Source organism: Nannobrachium achirus, assembly GCF_963921795.1.
Source record: "Nannobrachium achirus genome assembly, chromosome: 21".
In the NCBI taxonomy this organism is placed as follows: Eukaryota; Metazoa; Chordata; class Actinopteri; order Myctophiformes; family Myctophidae; genus Nannobrachium; species Nannobrachium achirus.
The window spans coordinates 12,156,520-12,176,201 of NC_137828.1; the positions used below are offsets into that span (position 1 = coordinate 12,156,520).

The 19,682-nt window shown below is 43.1% G+C and overlaps 2 protein-coding genes across 2 annotated transcripts in view; one reads left to right on the forward strand and one right to left on the reverse strand.

Moving 5' to 3' along the window:
- The window catches only part of relch (RAB11 binding and LisH domain, coiled-coil and HEAT repeat containing), a 96,166-nt gene extending 78,844 nt beyond the window's left edge, over positions 1-17,322 (reverse strand). The window contains exons 1-2 of the mRNA XM_080752004.1: positions 16,905-17,322; positions 15,999-16,232 (exon numbers count right to left, since the gene is read on the reverse strand). Of these exons, the coding sequence (XP_080608130.1) occupies positions 15,999-16,232; positions 16,905-17,241 (571 nt within the window). The 5' untranslated portion in view covers positions 17,242-17,322. The remainder of the gene's footprint in view (positions 1-15,998; positions 16,233-16,904) is intronic.
- A 1,845-nt stretch (positions 17,323-19,167) lies between these two features.
- pign (phosphatidylinositol glycan anchor biosynthesis, class N) overlaps positions 19,168-19,682 on the forward strand; it is a 54,524-nt gene continuing 54,009 nt past the window's right edge. The window contains exon 1 of the mRNA XM_080752029.1: positions 19,168-19,408. The gene's annotated coding sequence lies outside the window, so the exon portion shown is untranslated. The remainder of the gene's footprint in view (positions 19,409-19,682) is intronic.

Genomic DNA, 19,682 nt, shown 5'->3' on the forward strand with positions numbered 1-19,682 from the left:
ATATATAGATATATAATATATATAGATATATATATATATATAGATAGATATATATATATATCACCGGGTAGAGTGTCCTCTTTTTGGGTTTTCAGAATATGGTCACCCTATAATAACTGTGTCAGGCCTGGTGACAGCCAGAGCCCTCTATTGGAGAGTCGCGACAACTGCGTTCACTTCATGGGGCCAGGTCTTCTACATACACATCTATTGGCGAATAGTAACAAAGCGAGAACCAGAAGTTTACAGAATGCATTGGAGTCTATGAGGGAAAAGTGACATTTCAAGTTACATGAACCACGTGAACAAGTGCTGTTTCTGACCCCGCATTGGAAGAACTCTCTAATACAAGGCTCTGGTGACAGCCAATGAAAAATAAACAGTGCACCAGCACCAGCAGCAACAACAAAAAACCCTGAACAGGCATTTAGCACACCTGTGCTTCTATTTCACTGAGCTAGGCTAACCTGATAGCTTTAGCTAACGGTGTTAGTTTTCCCACAAGGGTTCCCCTTGCAATGCTAACGTGTTTGTTCTCCGCCGCCAACATGCAGACAGGCCAGGTGAAGCCAAGGTCAGGCTAAAACATACGATCTACAAGCTCACAATGCATCAAGACTAGAGGTACGACACGTTACTTGTGAGCTTGTACCTCCGCTATTTTTGGAGGTGCAAAGTTACTGGCATAACTTGTACACATTTGCCTGTTTAGCAGCCCCAAGCCTAGTAAAGCATTGATTTGCTCCTGTATGGTGGGTTGGATTGTGGTTAGGTCCACTCCAAATGAATGAAAACTAAGTAATTCATTCATAAATGAATTAACACAAGAATAAAATCAGCAACACTGTTTAATCATATCACTTCTTCCCAGCTGAGCTAAAGCGAATGTTTCTCTCCACTTTTGGCACAAGAGGGGCATCGCTGACCATCTTTCATGTGACCAATAGCAGACATAGCTTTCTAATATTGTGTGTGTGTGTGTGTGTGTGTGTGTGTGTGTGTGTGTGTGTGTGTGTGTGTGTGTGTGTGTGTGCGCGCGTGCGTGCGTGCGTGCGTGCGTGATTTAAAAGCAGGTATTGCCATGTGGATGAGGATGACATTTCAGGCCAGTGCCCCTGGCGTGTATTGTCCACACTGGGACAGGTCTGACATTTCAGACTGTCACTTGCCTAATACACCCCTGCTGGGCACACACACACAAACACAAACACACACACACACACACACTCACAACCACACACAACCCACATTCTCTCTCTTGCACACACACAGATTCACAACGGGTCTGTCTGTCTGTGTCTGTCTGTCTGTCTCTCTCACTCTCTCTCTCTCACACACACAAACAATACTATCTATTCAACATTCATTGCGCCCGATTCACGAAACAATTTACGCCCATATCTTGAACGTACCAGCATTTCCGACAATTCCTGTTAGGTGGTGTCTGATTCATCATCTTTTTTTCTTTTGTCTGAATTTGGACGCAGGCAGCCAGGCTTTCTCTGCTCAGAGGCTGACTTACATGGGATCAAAGCTTGCGTATGTCTTTAGAATGCTTTAGTCTTCGTGCTGAATCAATTAATAGTGCCAAACCTAACGTACGTATGTGGCCAGCTCAACATTTGTCCACACACACACACACACACACACACACACACACACACACACACACACACACACACACACACACACACACACACACACACACACACACACACACACACACACACACACACACACACACACATATATGGATGCATACAACTCTATCCTTCCTGCTATCAGTCATTTCACTGCACCAGCTGAGCTGCATGTGGTGGAGTCTCCAGAGCTGTGCATTCTGGCATTATTGATGAGATGATTGAGATTATCCTTTATTAACTACATACAAGTAGCTATTTGCTACTGTTTGTTTAAATTAAAGTGCTTTTTGATGTTTTTGCCGTTGATACATCAAGCGTGTGTCGTCACGGGACGCATAAAATAATTCTGGGACCCATTTGAATAGCCACCTGTGGGTCCCGGGACCCATTACATTGAAAACCTAGCAACATCACTGTATATATATATATATATATATATATATATTTAAAAATATCGTACAATTGTGAAGTGAGCGGTGCAAACACGACAAGCGTACATATCTAATTGTACGGGCCGTTCTGTCAGTGACATTATGAGTAAGAGCACGGATCTCCGACTAATACACACACATTGAAAGGTAGAGTAGGAGCGGTTTGCACTGCTCAAAAGAGACTACGTATACTATATATAACCAGCCTAAGAAATGTATTGCTTGTATGCATATAATAGACTAACCATAGTTCACATCACGGTGTTGCGTTCTGTCGGTGTTGTTTTGTGTTTGTTTGTTTTTGTTTTTGTTTATGTTATGTGAAATGTCAAATTCCTATGTGTATTACACAATGGTTAATAAAGTAATCTGAATCTGAGGTGATGTTGTTTCAGGTCTAATTATAGACATAGACATGATGAAAATCCAAAACGATCCAAACCAATGTCCAGCAACAAATTTTTAATATCATTATTTATTGACTACATCACAGTATCCTTCCATCGACGAAGAAGGATACCGTTTGGCTGAAATATAAGGTCCAGAACAGATCTATTCTCCTTTCTGACATACTGTAATATTAATCCAAAATACGAGTTTCCCCTCAGTAATCCAATAAGCTCTGGTCCATAATCGGATAGCAGCGTTTCACTTCCAGTATGCCCTTGATTGCAAAATAATCTTTTTACCTCGGTAAAGGTGAGCAATGTTTAGTAGAAATGGCTATCCTTTTCCATGTTTATTATTATTTGATGGTGGGGTTAAACGTTGTAAACGTATTTATGATCAGCTGGTCCCATCGTGGAATCGCCGGACTCGACTTTATGAATTGCACGTCTGTTTTTGTTAGAGAAAATACACCCTCCTTTAGAAACTTTATTTACACTACAGTACACATTATTTACAACCACCTTAGTGAATCGGGCCCATTCTGCCAAAGTAGTGTACCTTTTTCTCTGTGAACTTAAAGCAATAGTTTGTTGTTGTTTTTTGAATGAAGAAAGCTCTATATAATGATAGCAATAACTGCTAGTGTTTTCCCCCATAACAGTGGTCTCTCTAGCTCTTTACAGATCATGCATTTTCAGGTATCAGGAAGAACTGCATTTATAAAGAGCTGAAGAGACGGGCAGAGCCCTACTGAACAAGCACTCCAGCTAGCAATGATTACTCACACTACAGAAACAAGCGATAGGCTGGGCTCCTGACCTATGGGCCACATGGCTCGGCAAGGCTACTTAGTTATTTATCGTTATTAAGAACAGATTCATTAAATAAAACCAACATCTCTATATCATAACTAACATCTATTTAAACAGGCAACAACCACTGATACAAGGTCAGAGTGCTGGGTGGTGAGGTGGAGTGACCTAAGAGATGACGGAACATATACTAGAAAGAAATATTAGACAGGACAACGCCTGGGGAGAGATTCTGGATGTAGAATGTAGAGGGCAACATTTTATTGCCTGGGTGAGACTGGGTGGATCAAATCCCCACTTTCATGTGTTGCCCCAGTAAAGCTTTAACAATGAATTGCACTAAATTAAGAATAATGTGTATAGCCTACATGGGCTCACATAAAACTATTTCACCTACAGTATACAACACATGTCCAACCACTTAAACCCTCAAGACTCACAGGACAGGCTGTGTTGCGTCTGTACTTGGACCATTTTTCCCCCATCTACATTATCAAATCTCTTTGCCAAAAATAGACACTCTACAAGCTGTCACAACGTGTCACAACATGTCATGAGCTAGTATATGGGCAGAAACACACATATTTTTCACACGTATAAACACACACTCACACTCACACTCACACACACACACACACACACACACACACACACTCTAATGAAGGGCAGAGAGATATGAACAGGCAAGCAGTAGGCACCTGTCCAGAATGAGAGCTTCATGGTCCCCAGCCAGTTTTCCCGCAATGTCATTAATCGCCTGCCCCCACTTAACTGCATCTGAGAGTGTGTGTGTGTGTGTGTGTGTGTGTGTGTGTGTGTGTGTGTGTGTGTGTGTGTTCACAAGAGGGAGATAAAGGCAGTGCACTGATAGGTACAGGTACACTGATAGGTAGGTAAGTGTGGCTGATGACTGCATGAGGTTAGCCACTGTGTGAGACAGTCACGCCCCAAAGGTTTTGTACAGCAAAGAACAGAAAGTCAACTTACAACCTCAAACCCATAGAATTTGTGGTAGCTTGTTGTTTGTCATGTATGAATCCAAATGGCAAGAATGTATTAAGAGAATAATATATAATATATGATATAAAATCTAATTAAAATAATTCTAATACAGTCAGATCAGGTCACAGGTAGGCTGTCCAAGGACGAGGAAACAAACGCGCAAAACCAGAGCCTTCTATTGGAGAGTTGCGTCAAGGAGGGGGCAGAAGCAGCGCCGGTCACGTGGTTCATGTAAAGTCAAAATATTGAAAAATGCTCATAGACTCCAGTGCATTCTGTAAACTTACGGTTCAGGGCTTTGTCACTATTCGGCTTCTCGGACTGGCCCGATGAAGTGAACGGAGGTGACGCAACTCTCCCTGTATGGCTCTGAGCATAACTAAGTGAGCGACGGGCACCGTCCTTATTGAACAGTGTAAGGGGGTAGCGCATCACATGAGCCCAACTAGACCGACTGACTACCACGTGGGGAGAGAGAGAGAGAGAAGAGCCATTCATCATGCTAGCTAACTGATACCCAAGTCTGCTAATTAGCAGGCTGATGTGACAGAGAATTGCTTCAATGTGACACAGAAGTGCCAAGAGCAGCAGCTGCAGACATGATACAGAGGAAGAAGAGCTTGCACTCTTAAGCCACTTCTCGACTGCAGCTTTAGCACCACACTATATGACAATACACCACACCACATACAAACATCGACATTTTCCATTACACAAAAGTACCCCTATCGGTAAGAAACACATTGACCCTTTTAACTGTGATTATAATACATATACATTTGTATACACTATAATGAATTATAACTGTGATTATATTACACTATAAAGTATTAATATATTACTATGATAATTACCAGTAAGACTCCCTAATCGGGAGAGAAGCGACCGTAGGTCACTTATCTCCACAAATAGAGCAAAAATGTGTTTTTCCAAAATCTTCCTGATCCATGTTGATGACATGAGTGTAGACATACTGTGTAGTGATTTTCGTGATTTTAGGGCAAAATCTGAATCGGCCTCATGGTGGCACTAGAGGGCCATGTGAGAAATGAGGGGTGGGGTCTCCGCGCCGCCAAGGCGGACGAATAGGTACCGGCCCCGGCTCTCCCGGTCGCTCCTAGCCCGAGTTACGGCATTTTATGTGAGCTGCAGTGGCAGGGGGTCCTCCACTGGGGGCGCCACCACTTTTGCATCCGTTCTGGAGCACCAGGAGTGGGTGGTCCCCGGGAATGCCCCGTGAGCAGCCCCGTTGGGGTGGTCATTTGGTAATTTTTGCACATGTGCTCATTTTTTACACTTGGGGGTCCCCGAGGGAGCTGGGGGTCCCTGGAGCTCCGGGGGTCCTTGGAGGTTGTAGTTTGGCAGGTAAGGAGTGTGTGTGCAAAATCTGGCATGGATCGGGGCAACGGTTGCGGAGATATGAGCAGGGCAAAATTGTGACGTGTAACGTGTGTGACGGACGGACGGACGGACGGACGGACGGACGGACGGACGGACACCTCGAGCAGCTTTCTGTAGTAAGTGCGACCTACGGTCGCAATAATACACTATAATAGATTATAATAGTGGTTATAACAAAATAAAATCTATTATCATGTATTACAACTATATCCTGGTGGTCTAAATGAAAAGTCAGTCATCAGTCAGATCAGTCATTATGAAGTGTTTGGCCCTGTTTGGCCTAGCTCAGACCTACTCTAGATTGGATACTTTTTAGAACCATGTTTCGTACCACTTTCACACCACTCTACCCAGGTCCTTGTAGTGGAAAACCTGGCACAAGTGGGCGGTGTGGTGTTGGGCCATGTCAGTGGAAAAGGGGCTTTATTGAACCACAGTAGAGCTCTCTAGACTCCGCCACGAAATACATTCTTATGGTTCTTCAACTTCAACATGGGAAGAGTTTTTTTTCCCTTTTTTTTCACATGAATTTTAACTGCTGTCTGTGTCATGGTGAGAACATCCACACAACGTGAATATTTGGATCTCTTTACTCATCACACTCCCGGTGTGCAGAGACATTTACTCCAATAATAAAAAAGGACAGCTCAGCCGGGCTTCACAACTAGTTGCGATTCATTAATTGATAGAATTGTAAAAACCAGGGACCACAACCCTGACTAAGAGTCAACACTGTTGTGTTGGGTGAGCATAGTGCTTTGGTAATACTTACTATATATCCCATGTCTACTCTATACAGTATATCCCACCGTTTGTCAACCAATGTTCCACGAGACCACTAGTGGTCCATGGCATAATTAGGCCTGCCCTGCAGGTGGTCCATGGGAAAATGTTTTAAAATGTAAATACATAAATAAAATGCCTTTGTTAAATGTAAATGTAAAATATGTCATATCATATTTCATAAGTCCATCAAATGCAAGAAACTATTTGAATTAATAGTGTGAGGTGCGGTGTGGGAGAAAAAGATTGGAATTTGACTTAATTCATTGCACAATACTACGTGCAACAAATTATATCAAGCCCCAGGCTTTATTTAACTCAAATATGCGAGTGGTCCAATGCTAAAAAAAAAAAAAAGGTTGAGAAACACTGATCTATTCCTATCCCACGGTTACCCTTATGCCATTCTCTTACTTTATCCAACCTTCCATTAAACTCTTGTCAAGTGATATACTTGCAGTATGTGTGAGTGAGCAAACAGAAGACATGCGATATTTCCTGATAATCAGTTAATCCGGTACACTTCCCCTTCTTGAGATTCTAACTACCTTTCCTGTGGAATTTCTGTGGACAACATTGACACCATTGTCATCAACATAGGAAGGTAACCAGGTCATTTGGTGCACTGTTCCGTGGAAGAAAATACATTAAAAATATTTCCTACATCCTAAATGCATTGTCAGGGACCACATGCAACACCTTCACGGACCACCTGTTGAAAACCCCTGATGATCCCTGTCGACCAGGCTCACAGAGGAACAATATAGACACAGGGGCGATTAATTACAGTTACACACATGACCATTTGATCAAAGATATGGCCCAAATAAGGGTTCAGCCCTGTAATTGATCAAAGAAAGAAAAACATGTCTGATATCACATCTTACTCGACTTGGACAACATTTACTAATAAGCTAATCAATCGACTAATCAACTATGAGGGTGGTAGCCAGGCATGTACGAATGCGAGCACGCATGTGTGTGTGCACTGTGCAGAGCTGCAGACACACATACATACAAGTAGCAATACCACAAAATAAAAAAAACACCTTGCTATAAGTAAAAGCTTGTACTCAAAATGTTACATGAAGTTATTGCGATATCACGACAACGGCAATATTGTTACAGCACACACACACAACAAATTGGGAATTGCCAAACAACCTACTTTACCAGCAACTCAACTACATTTTTCAACCAAACCCAACATTAATTAAAATCTGAAATTTGACACCAAAGTCAAAGTATAACCCACAGAGATGAAAAACCAACAGTACAATCAGGGGCCTCTGTTTGCTTGTTCCATTTGGATGGATGTGCAAACTCAAATGGCTTGCCTCTCATAATGAACATATTATGATGATTGTGAAGCCTGCAAAGCTAGTTCAGGCAGACCACCAAATCATCGTGACCAGTCATGTGCACTCTTCATCCTATCATGGCAGGCTAGTTAAACTTCCCTGCCAACCTGCTGATCAGTGTTGCCAACTTGCCATGTTGGCTTATTTCCCATAACCTTTGGCTTTTTGAGAAAAAATGAAGAGTTGCAGGTTGTACTTTATAACCAGTAAGACTCCCTAATCGGGAGATAAGCGACCGTCAGGTCGCAGCATGATTTTAGTTCCAAAAATGTGTTAAAAAGAATCAGCCTGATGGTGGCGCTATATGGGACAGATCCATGTTGATGAGATAAGTGTAGACATGATACTGTGTAGCGATTTGTGTGATTTTAGGGCAAAAACTGTAGGAGCAGTGTTCAAAAATGTGTTTCAAAAAATCGGCCTGAAGGTGGCGCTATATGGGACAGATCCATGTTGAAGACATGAGTGTAGACATACCGTGTACCGATTTGCGTGATTTTAGGGCACAAATTGTAGGATCTGTGTCCGTAAATGTGTTTTGCAAGAACCGGCCTCATGGTGGCGCTAGAAGAGGCTAGCGCCACCATGTGAGAAAAGAGGAGATCCATGTTGATGAGATGTGTGTAGACATCTCTTTGTCTGTGGCAGAGCAACGCAGTGAGCAGCCGATTTGGGGGCGTCATTTGGTTGTTTTTTTGCTTTTTGGCGGGGGTCCCTGGGGGTCCCTGGAGCTGCGGGGGTCCCTGGAAGGGTGGAGGTTGTGGATTGGCAGACAAGGAGTGTGTGTGGAAAACTTCACATGGATAGGGGCAACCATGGCGGAGATATGAGTAGGGCAAAAGTGTGACGTGACGTGACGTGACGTGACAGACAGACAGACTGACGGACGGACAGACAGGCGGTGGAGGTTTTGATAGTAACTGCGACCGTCATAGACCTGCATGCTACTCTAAAGATACAGTATATGCATCTAAAAAAATATTAGGAATATATGGCCCTATTATTGGGCTTGTTTTGGCTGTTTTTCGAGGTTGGCTTATTTCTCTCACGACTGCTGCTGATCATTCCTCGCTGCTTGCTGCCTCTCTGCTGTCCATTGCCTGAATTTGCCTCTCTGTCAGCACATTCCTAATTAAATGACGTTTTACAGTCCCACCGCCTCCTCAGTATCCACCTGTAGCCTCTGTTTCTATATTCCCCTTTGGGGTCTTCATTAATTCCCTGTAATTATCCCTGTTCATGCTTACAGGGAATGAATAGAGATAGAGCCCTCATGCCAAACTATGCTTCAGATCCATGTCTCTTTCTTTGTTTTAATTCTCAATACCAATATTTAATTCAATCCAAGAGTTATCCGACTGAATTAAAATAATCACCTGGGATCTTGGCAATATAAACTGCGTCTGTAGGCAGACAGATCCTGCGGCCATGCCTGACCTTGTCAATGGGACCTCTTTGCACCACAGGGACATCTTGTCATTCTGATGACAGTTAAAGATCACTCCAGACCACATGGGACCACCTTGTTTATCTGAATATAAATATGAATCTACAGAGAAAAGAAAGTAGAGAGACAGGCCCTTGATCCAAGTCCCTCCTTCCCTTCCTTTCCTTTCTTATTATACATTATTAGAGGGTGTGATAATCATAAAGCAGACATTAACTGATATATCAGGCATTATTAGACTTTTTGATCACATCCGTATCGGCAATTATGCAGCTCATTTGAGCCACTTTAAACGTGACGTCCCATTTGGAGAATGAAAAAAATACAAATAAATAGTAGATCTACAAGCTCACAACTCGATGCTATGTTGTGAGCTTGTAGATCTGCTATGTTGTGAGCTTGTAGATCTGCTTTTTTTTTTTAAATGTTTGAATAATAATAATAATAATGATGTGTAATAATGTATTAGTAGTTTGCAGGTTCATTGTACAAAAAGCGTTATTGTGTAGTTTGTAGTTAAATATAATTGAGAGGGCATATTCATCTATTTTGTTTAGATTGTTATCTGTTTGCTTAACTTAACCTGACACTCTGGCTCTAGAAGCGGGCGCGGGGGGATCTCAACAGCAACACCCATTCATCATTTCTACTTGCCAATGACCCTTTCCCTGTTTCATAATAATCGTGGTACTGTAACTACAACTATGTTCAGTTCTGTCATCATATGCAGGTGCACGGCTGCACACACACACACACACACACACACACACACACACACACACACACACACACACACACACACACACACACACACACACACACACACACACACACACACACACACACACACACACACACACACACACACACACACACACACACACACACACACACACACACACACACACACACACACAGGACTGAGGAGAAAATGTGTCCAATCGGGTAAGCAAATCCTTGGTTTGGTTCAGTTGATCCGCCAAGATTTAGGATCACAGCAAACACAGTGAATCAAAACATGATGCAAATTGCAAAAACAGAGCTCCTTGTGTTTCTAGCTGGTATGTTGCAGCAAGACAAGGGATACTAGGGCTAGATAATAGATATTCAATTCAGCAGCAAGAGAGCGTTTATGCTGACAGACAATAGATATAGAGTGGATCTGTGACTGGCTGCCATCTGCTATTCAGGGCAGGCCAGTGTGAGCCTTGGGTCTGCTGCCTGCCACGCCTCACTCTTAAGGCTACACCACAACGCCTCCAGGGAGGGCTCCCAGAGTCCTCTGGGGGACACTACGTCCTATTGCCGTCCTCTTGGGGCCACTGCAGCTATACTGACTGAACCATATCCAACTAGGTCTAAAATCAATTAAAATCACTTTAGCTTTTCCTGCTCTTGGATTTCATGTGTTAACAAATACAACAGGTGTGTAACAGGTGAGTATCCTTCCTACTATAGCACATGCAATGTACAAAATCCACGGGAGAAGTTATCAGTGGGATATATTGGGTAATTACTGTAATTTCCATAAAACATGGTATTCAAAAAGATAATTTTAATAGCTCCTTTTCAAAGTTCAAGGTTGTACTTTATTGTTACATCCTGTGTACAGGATAAGACTAGTAAAACATATTTTTGTTTGGCTTCCTTCAGACAATGCACAAGCATAGATAATGACAACAACAACAACAACATATATATACTGTGTGTATATATATAAAATCAGAGTGCAAAAAAGAGCAAACAAATAAAAGAGAGCATCATCATATGTACATGTGCATACCATCTTGGTATATTGTATACACCAACAGCATTTCTTATTTTATTTGCTTTTTTAATTATTATATTTTCTAAATTTGTGTAAACAACTTCACAGTATCCTATATACAACAAATGTAGGTAGCTGCAGTTTAATGGTAATAGTGCAAGAGAGAGGACGGAGGTGTGAGGGATGGGGCTAGCATTTTCCTTTGCCCTGGTTCACTCTGATACTTATCAGTTCGTTCAGGTAACAATAACCACACACTGCATTTTCTTCCAAAGAAACTCTCTGTCACTAGCCAATGAGCTGCTTGTGCTTTTACATCATAAGGTCACTGCAACTTTGCTGTCTTCCTCAGGTCTGACAAGTCACTCATATTACTTGCAACAGTGAAGCCTGGGTGTGAATGGCATGGCTAAACAATTTTTTTACCAATCATTTCCCTCTATATATTATACCAGCAGTTATCAGCCACGTAGTGTGGTGGTGTTTACCTGCAGAAACACACTGTATTTTGGTGTTTTCACTGTTTGTTTTGGTTAGACGGGATGTTTGTGGGCTACGGTTATCAAAAAGTGCACAGCCCACCGGTCCTTGAGAAGTACCAGCCAACGGAATAAACACGAAAGAATAAAAGAGTACATAACCGCACATTCGTGGCTGATAACTGCTGGTATACAGGGAACAATGGGTACAAACATATATTGTTTTGTTATGTAAACACAGGGCAAAGTTACATACTATGCCTTTAAACTGGGTGAGTTGAATAATTTGGCTATATGGCAAACAGTAAAAAAAAAAATGCCACCAGCCTAACGCTACTCATTTGACGGCGGCATGGTAAGGTAACTGGTGCTTCATTCAAGAGTACTTTTCTATTTGAAAAGGCTTCCTTTGAATTGTTTGTGTGCACTGCAGAATAATGCAAGTGGCTGGCGACTTTTGGTATCAGTCAGGACCCATGTTTGTAACGTTTGATTTAAGACAGATTATAGGCTACAACAGGTCTGTCCTGGGACCAAGCATAGGACAAAGCACGACACAGGGTCCAGTGGCAGTGTATGATTGTGGCCTTATGCCCCAACCGGGAAAAGAGGATAAGTAAGTAAGTAATAGGCTACAACCCCTGCTGTGCTGAAGGTGGCTATGTGTAGCTTGAACTGTCACCATGGCTACGATTTGCATTGCATGCTGTGTTGCATCCCTGCGCTAGTCTGATGCAGTGTGGGCCATAGGGTAAAATGCCATGCACTACAGACACACCCCTGCAAAGTCCATCAATAATAATCCCTGTCACACACACACACACACACACACACACACACACACACACACACACACACACACACACACACACACACACACACACACACACACACACACACACACACACACACACACACACACACACACACACACACACACACACACACACACACACCCACCCACCTCTGGTAAAGTGAGCAAAAATAACTAGATGGGTTGCACACTATAGCTGACGAATAAGCCTGTAAAGAAAACACAACCATCCATCATTGTTTCAATGTTGTCATGTTGACCCCCAGGGGTCCAAATGGATCCTTACACAGGTCTGTAACTCAAGAGTGTAGAAACAGGTTCATTTTTGAGCGGTGGTACACCGTCTCCTTAATGTGAGTGTGTGTGTAGGTTATTACTATGCATGCATGTACCTGTGTGTGTAGGTTACTATGTGTTTATGTAGCCTGAGCATGAGCTGCAATACCGCTGGTGACCAAGTGGCAGAGATGGGGACTCGAGTTAAAGACTCGTCACTCGAGTCGAATCGAGTGACACTTTTGGCGACTCGTCACTCGACTCGGACTCGCCCCTCAAAAACTCGTGACTTGACTCGACTCGTGCTCATAAGACTCGTTAAGTTCACGAGTCTTATGAGCGGTGCTTAAAATAAAGATTGTTCACGACGTGAACAATCTTTATTTTAAGCACTATAATGCATGACAAGCACGACAAATATTGCCTTTCCTTCTCCTTTCTTCTTTCTTTCTTCTCTGTTGCGCGGCTGCGCGCCGCTGTGCTGCTGAGTGTTGCGCACGGAGACAGCGGCGACCGCGTTGTTTTTCCCAACGTACTTAAGCGCAACGGTGGGGGCCAGGAGCGCTTCGCTGTGTTCACTTGGACCGCGCGCAGCTCAGGGCCGTTGGGAAAACCGCAGTCTGTCTCGCAAAGCGTGGCAGACACAGCCGTCTGCATGGACCTTTCATCCTAAGATTTAAATATTAAAACGGCGAAATAAAACATATATGTTTAGCTCATCATCAGCTATTTTACTTCAGCTAACCTGGCATTTGTTCAATAATTGTATAAAATGATAGGATTATCTGTGAGAACCTGCTTATCTAACGTCGGGTTTCTCTCCAGAGCGCAGCCTCCTCTCGTAATAATATTAATAATGTTCCACTACCACCAGCTGCAGCTATATAGGTCTAATAGCTGAGCTCATTAACCCCTCGTAAGTTAACTTATTGTTTAAAGCAGTAACGTGAGGTTACCATGCCCAGTAGCCCTACTGTTACACTGCTAGAGGATTATTAAATTGTTTTTTGTATCTGTTGCGCTCGCACGTATAGGCTATAGTGCGTCTTTCCAATCTATATCTAGACGCCGACGCGCCATGACAAGGTGGATTAATAGCTTGCAACTCTGATTTTTTGGGAGCCTTATAGGCTAAACAATATAAGCCATAGTTGATTTTGAGAGGTTTATAGGCTGAACAATAAACCTACAGTAGCCTAGGCCTAGGCTGTTAGTTCAGTAGCAGCAGTAGGCAGGACAGCTGCTGCATGCAGCCTTTCAGAATAAGATTTAAATATTAAAACGGCGAAATAAAACACATATGTTTAGCTCATCATCAGCTATTCTACTTCAGTTAACGTGGCATTTGTTTAATAATTTGATAAGATAATAGGATTTTCCGTGAGACAGTGCTTTTCTAGCGTCGGGTTTTCACTTTTTTCTCCGGTGGGCTCTTCTCTTCATGATGTCAATTCCACCAGCTGCATCTACTAATTAACCCCACGTAATTATTGTTCAAAGCATTAACGTGAAGTTATGCCAAATATGCCCGTAATGTTACAGTTGTGCTGTCAGGATTCTTCACAGCACTGCAGTAACTTTAAAAAAGAAAAATAGCTTTTAAAAAAGCAGGAGGGGAGTGGAAATGAAAGGGAAAAAAAACTTTATGCTAAAGAAGTAAAAGAAAAGCTTTATTTTGGAATTTTGGAATCTTAACTAAAACTGCTATTGAAAATGATGCTGTATCAATGACTAAGTAATGTATCAATCCTGACATACTGTCTGTTTATATTAATACAGTAAAGGAGTGATCATGAATACAATCATGCACTTGCCAGTACAATTTAATTAATATAGTATATTAATTATACGCCGGCAACAAACGTTTACGACAGTGATGTAAAATGTATTCCCAGGTCCAATCCCCACTGAGAGTACACGTCGCTATGGTAACCAGTAGCGATACGTTTTACGGCAGTAACTGCAGTAAAGTGTTATGTTGCCTACTGTCCAGCTCTGGCGGCTTCTTCAAATAGAAAAATTGTGATTGCTTCGCAATTCCTATTAAAAACAACATTTGAGTACTTGTCTAGCTCAAGCTGTCTTAAGAAAATGTCAGTACAGATAGCTACAAAGGTCTACAAAAAGGATTTAAGTGTCAAGCAAGCAACTGAAGTGTGGCTGGTTTTGGGATTATTTTATTCATTGGATGATGATCGGACGGCCGGGGACCCTGCTACTATTGGACATAACTGCGTTGCTTCCAAGAACTTTCACCGAGGAAGGAGAGGCAGGAGGTCTACTTCAGAGCTGTTTTCTGGGGGAAATGGATCCATTATTATTAATCGTGGAACATTTAACAGCCTCCGTAGCGTGATTGTGAGTACATACATGCATGTGTCTTTCCTAATTTAGCCTGCCATGGCTTCTGGCTGCTGCTGTAGCTGTATCTGTGAGTACCGGGTGATCATGATGCGCCATCTAACTTTTTCAGCTGGAGGCTAGATCATTATAAAAAATAATAAAAAAAGATATATATGTATATAAAGACTCGTAACTCGACTCGGACTCGCCACTTAAAGACTTGAGACTCGACTCGACTCGTCCCCCACGTCCCCCAGAGACTCGACACTCGACTCGGACTCCTCCCCCAAAGACTCTTGACTCGACTCGACTCGTGATCACGAGACTCGTGGGCATCTCTGCCAAGTGGCGCTGTTGCTTCTCACACACGCACAACCCTGAAATGAACTGCTACACACACACACACACACACACACACACACACACACACACACACACACACACACACACACACACACACACACACACACACACACACACACACACACACACACTTCAAACTTGGTTTGATTTTTTTTTAAAGATACAAATATAATAAAATGGTGGTAGGGGGTCTGTGGCCCTAACTAATGCATATCAAACTGGGTGGGGGTCCTTCAAATGAAAAAGATTGAGAATCACTGGATTTCACCATCTGAAATATTTGGCAATTACATGCAGTTTAAAATCTTATGAGTAACCAGGTACAAAACAAAGTATATAAAAAAGATCCATATAACCCTAACCCTAAAGCTGGTTGTTCATCTGGTTGTTAAGGAGACAGTAATTGAATTGTGAGCCAATATATTTGATTAGATTCTTGGGCGTCTGTCAGCCAAAAGAGCTGACCCACAACTATTGTTGCCTGCTTTGGGTTGCGGCCCCCAGAACAGAACAGACCTGACTGACAAGCAGGTGCAGCAGCCAGTCATCATCATGGCAGTGACACTGGTTGGTGATCACATCTAAGATCTGCATCTGGGTTCATATTGACGATAATAATAACATAATAAGTAAGCAAACTAAAAGGCCCATTTTAGCACCAATAAAGCTCAAGCCAAGTACTCACTAAGTGGTCCACCGGGACCCAGCCCTGCCAGCCCACTCTGTTCCTTGGAGGCTGGCGGAGTGCCGCTCTGTCGCTCGAAGTTGCCCGGGTTGGAGAAGTAATCCCGGAGCCGGGGCAGGTCCCTGCCCGCCTCCAGCAGCTCGGTGTGGAACTCCAGGGCGGTCAGGATGTACTGGTCCCGCAGCAGCTGTGCAGCGATCACGTCCGCCGGCACCCGGGGGGTCTCTCCTGCCGCTAGGGATGGGACGATATTGGTTGATTGAATTGATCGAAGAGTTTATTAGCAGTTTGCAATAGAAAAAAAGTACAGTTTCATGACAGCACAAATCACTGGTGCAAGGTCAACTAAAAGGAGATCCTAGTAAGCGTTATAGCTTATTTGCACAGGAACCACTTTATGTACCTGATATAACATTGAAAGACAGTCAGACATATGAAAATGTCATGTCACGATAATTGGGACCCTAATAATTGCGATTAGCGATATTATCGCGATATATGCTTAATATCACTTAAAATGCCACTTTTGTTAATCACTTGAACCCCCAGCATCGCTATTCTGGGGGGAACATTCGCCAAAAAATAGCCAATTAAATGTACAAGCTCACAACTTGCGTTGCAACCCGCTGTGAGCTTGTAGATCTGCTATTTTTGGCAATTGATTTGTGTAGTCTAGAGCGAAATAAGAGCACACTGAATGCTGCGCTTTTTACAGGTCTCTTCTATCAAGTATAGAGGGTTTAAGTGGTGCTGAATTTGCAGCTCAACAACGGCTAATTCATCCTATAGTATATGACGAAGGACAATTTTACGTTAAAATCACCATAATAGGATTATTGTGAGTATTTCCCCACCCCCCACGATAAACGATTATAACGAGAATGTATCGTCCCTTCCCTTCCCTACCTGCCGCCGCCGCTTCGGCAGAAGGAGAGACCCGGGCGCCACCAGCCGATCCCGCCATGCCCGGCTCACAGCCGCTGGGGCTGGTCCGGCTGCTGCCCCCACCGCCGGGCATGAGAAGCAGCGCGTTCGGTGGCTCCGTCGCGGATGCTGCGTCCTCCCCGGAGGAGAGGAAAGGGTTCCCCGGAGGAGCAGGCTGCGGCGGCGGCCGCCCCGGAGCGCCGTCGCCGCCGTCGTTTGGGTTTCTCTCATTCGTGTCGAGCGCCTCGCCGGGCCGCCGCTCAGCCTCCTCTTCCTCGGAGTCGCTGAGATTAAACGGGTTGACGTTACCCGCCGCCATTTCTTTCTCTCTCTTTCCACCGTTTTTCTGTTTTTTGTTTTAGCAACGCAGAAGGCTAGTAGTAAGGCTAAACCATAGACTGTAGAGGGCTCTAAACACGAACCCCGTCTTCCTGAACGGATTCTAGAACAACTGAATTGAAGAGTGGGGGTCGATTCGCTCTGCGGGTTGGGGATCTGGTCTGGGTGTAGAGCGGATACGGAAACGGTGTGAGCATTGTAGTGTAGGTGCAGAATACCGGATGCAGTAGGCGGGCTTTAGACCGGATCACGTTAGTTAGTTCAGAATGGGACCCAGGCTTTCCACAGGTACTGGTGACGTTAGATTACTTAAAATAGCAAGGATAAGTTTGTGATGTCACGATTGTAATACCATACTTCCTCGCGCTGCAGTTCAAGAGATACGAAAATAAAATACGTATTTTTGACTGAAGAAAGGTGCCAAGTACGCAAATGTTATTTATTTATTTTTGTATTATTTGTTTTTACTGGACGTATGAAAGATTTTTGGTCCAAAAATGTAACGATGAATACCACAATAAAATAAATGAAATGTACAACGACATAAATAAATGAACTCAATCTACAAAATTATGTAAAAAAAAGAAAAAAAAAGAAAACGCATAAATAATTACATTTGAATGTTTCAAACAACATTAACGTTTAATGTCACAAAAAAGCCCCTGTGAAACTACACGTTCTCTTGTTCTCGACGTCAATAGCGTATCCTTGGTGTGCTTGTTAAGAGTATTTTCAACGCGCGACACCGTCGTACGGCGGAGGTATGCCTAATCCAAAAGCCCGCCCCCAACCTGGAATAATACAATTTGATTGGATGCCTAGGAAAAAGAAAAAAAAAGGGGCATGGCAGATTTTGACAGCTGACCAAACTAGCCTGGTGTAGTTTAATACGTAAATGGATGTGAATGACTGAATGTGATGTAAGTGTACTGTGTATTTGAGTAACACAATAACGCATTATCAGATGATAATAACCAGTAAGACTCCCTAATCGGGAGATAAGCGACCGTTGGTCGCTTATCTCCACAAATATCACAACCTCCACCTCTCACGTCATACGGGTAGCCATATATATAATAGTTACACCTGGAATGTTGAATCTCCATATATGGAGATAACCTACGCATCACACAAAGTCTGACCTCACCAGCCCATACTTGGGCATGGACGACTTATATCTCCATATACGGAGATGGCCATATATGGAGATACGATGACATCACAGAGTCCACAGCTGATGATGTGGCGTGATGTCATACAATACACAAACAAGCCCTATATAAAGGGGCAATTCTCACCAGGGAAGAGAGCATTGCCTGGAATGTTGAATCTCCATATATGGAGATAACCTACGCATCACACAAAGTCTGACCTCACCAGCCCATACTTGGGCATGGACGACTTATATCTCCATATACGGAGATGGCCATATATGGAGATACGATGACATCACAGAGTCCACAGCTGATGATGTGGCGTGATGTCATACAATAAACAAACAAGCCCTATATACTGATGCGATACGATGACATCACAGAGTCCACAGCTGATGATGTGGCGTGATGTCATACAATAAACAAACAAGCCCTATATACTGATGCGGAGATATGAGCAGGGCAAAGGTGTGACGTGTGACGTGTGACCGACCGACCGACGGACGGCCGGTGGAGGTTTTCATAGTAAACTGCTCCCTGACGGTCGCAATAATAATAGGTCTACAAATTCCGATACATTCTTTCAAGATAAAGCTGCGCAGAAAAATCCATATCCGAAAACTACAATACCCACAGCTCAGAGCAGCTCGGCATGACGTCACCAACACAACAAGGAAGTTGCATGGCGCTTGAATGTCTTCTTGCTGTAATCTTCTTACTAGGAAGAGGAGACAGCAGCAGGGTTTCTAAACGCAGACTAAAGGTATCAAAAGATTAGCCTCAATAGCCTCCTTTTGTTCCGTACAGCAAAGCCCTCCACACTCGTTTATTTGGTTTGTATCAAGCAAAAACTAGGAAAACAAGATAAATCTAAATCCAGAGAGAGAGAGAGAGAGAGGGTGTGGAGTGTTTTGACAGTTCATTCAACAAAGGAGAGCCGACCTAACACTTGCTTTTATGGTCGAACCTGGACGAGACGGACAGTGCAGAACGGTAGGTCTCGTGTCATAAAGGTGTAACTAATGCACATACTCTACGACAGTGTGGACTGGTTATCATCTTATCACACGTTTCATGTTAAGGACCCTCCCAGGCTCCCACATTAATATGTATTTGGCCAAAAACATATTACGTGCTAGACTGCCAGGGACTCCTATACAAGATTTGTGTTTTTACATTTAGCTGGGGACCCCCCCAAGGCTGACATAGGATGACAGATGTCAGATTATTATCTTTTATTACAACAGCAATTAGATTAAAATGTGCT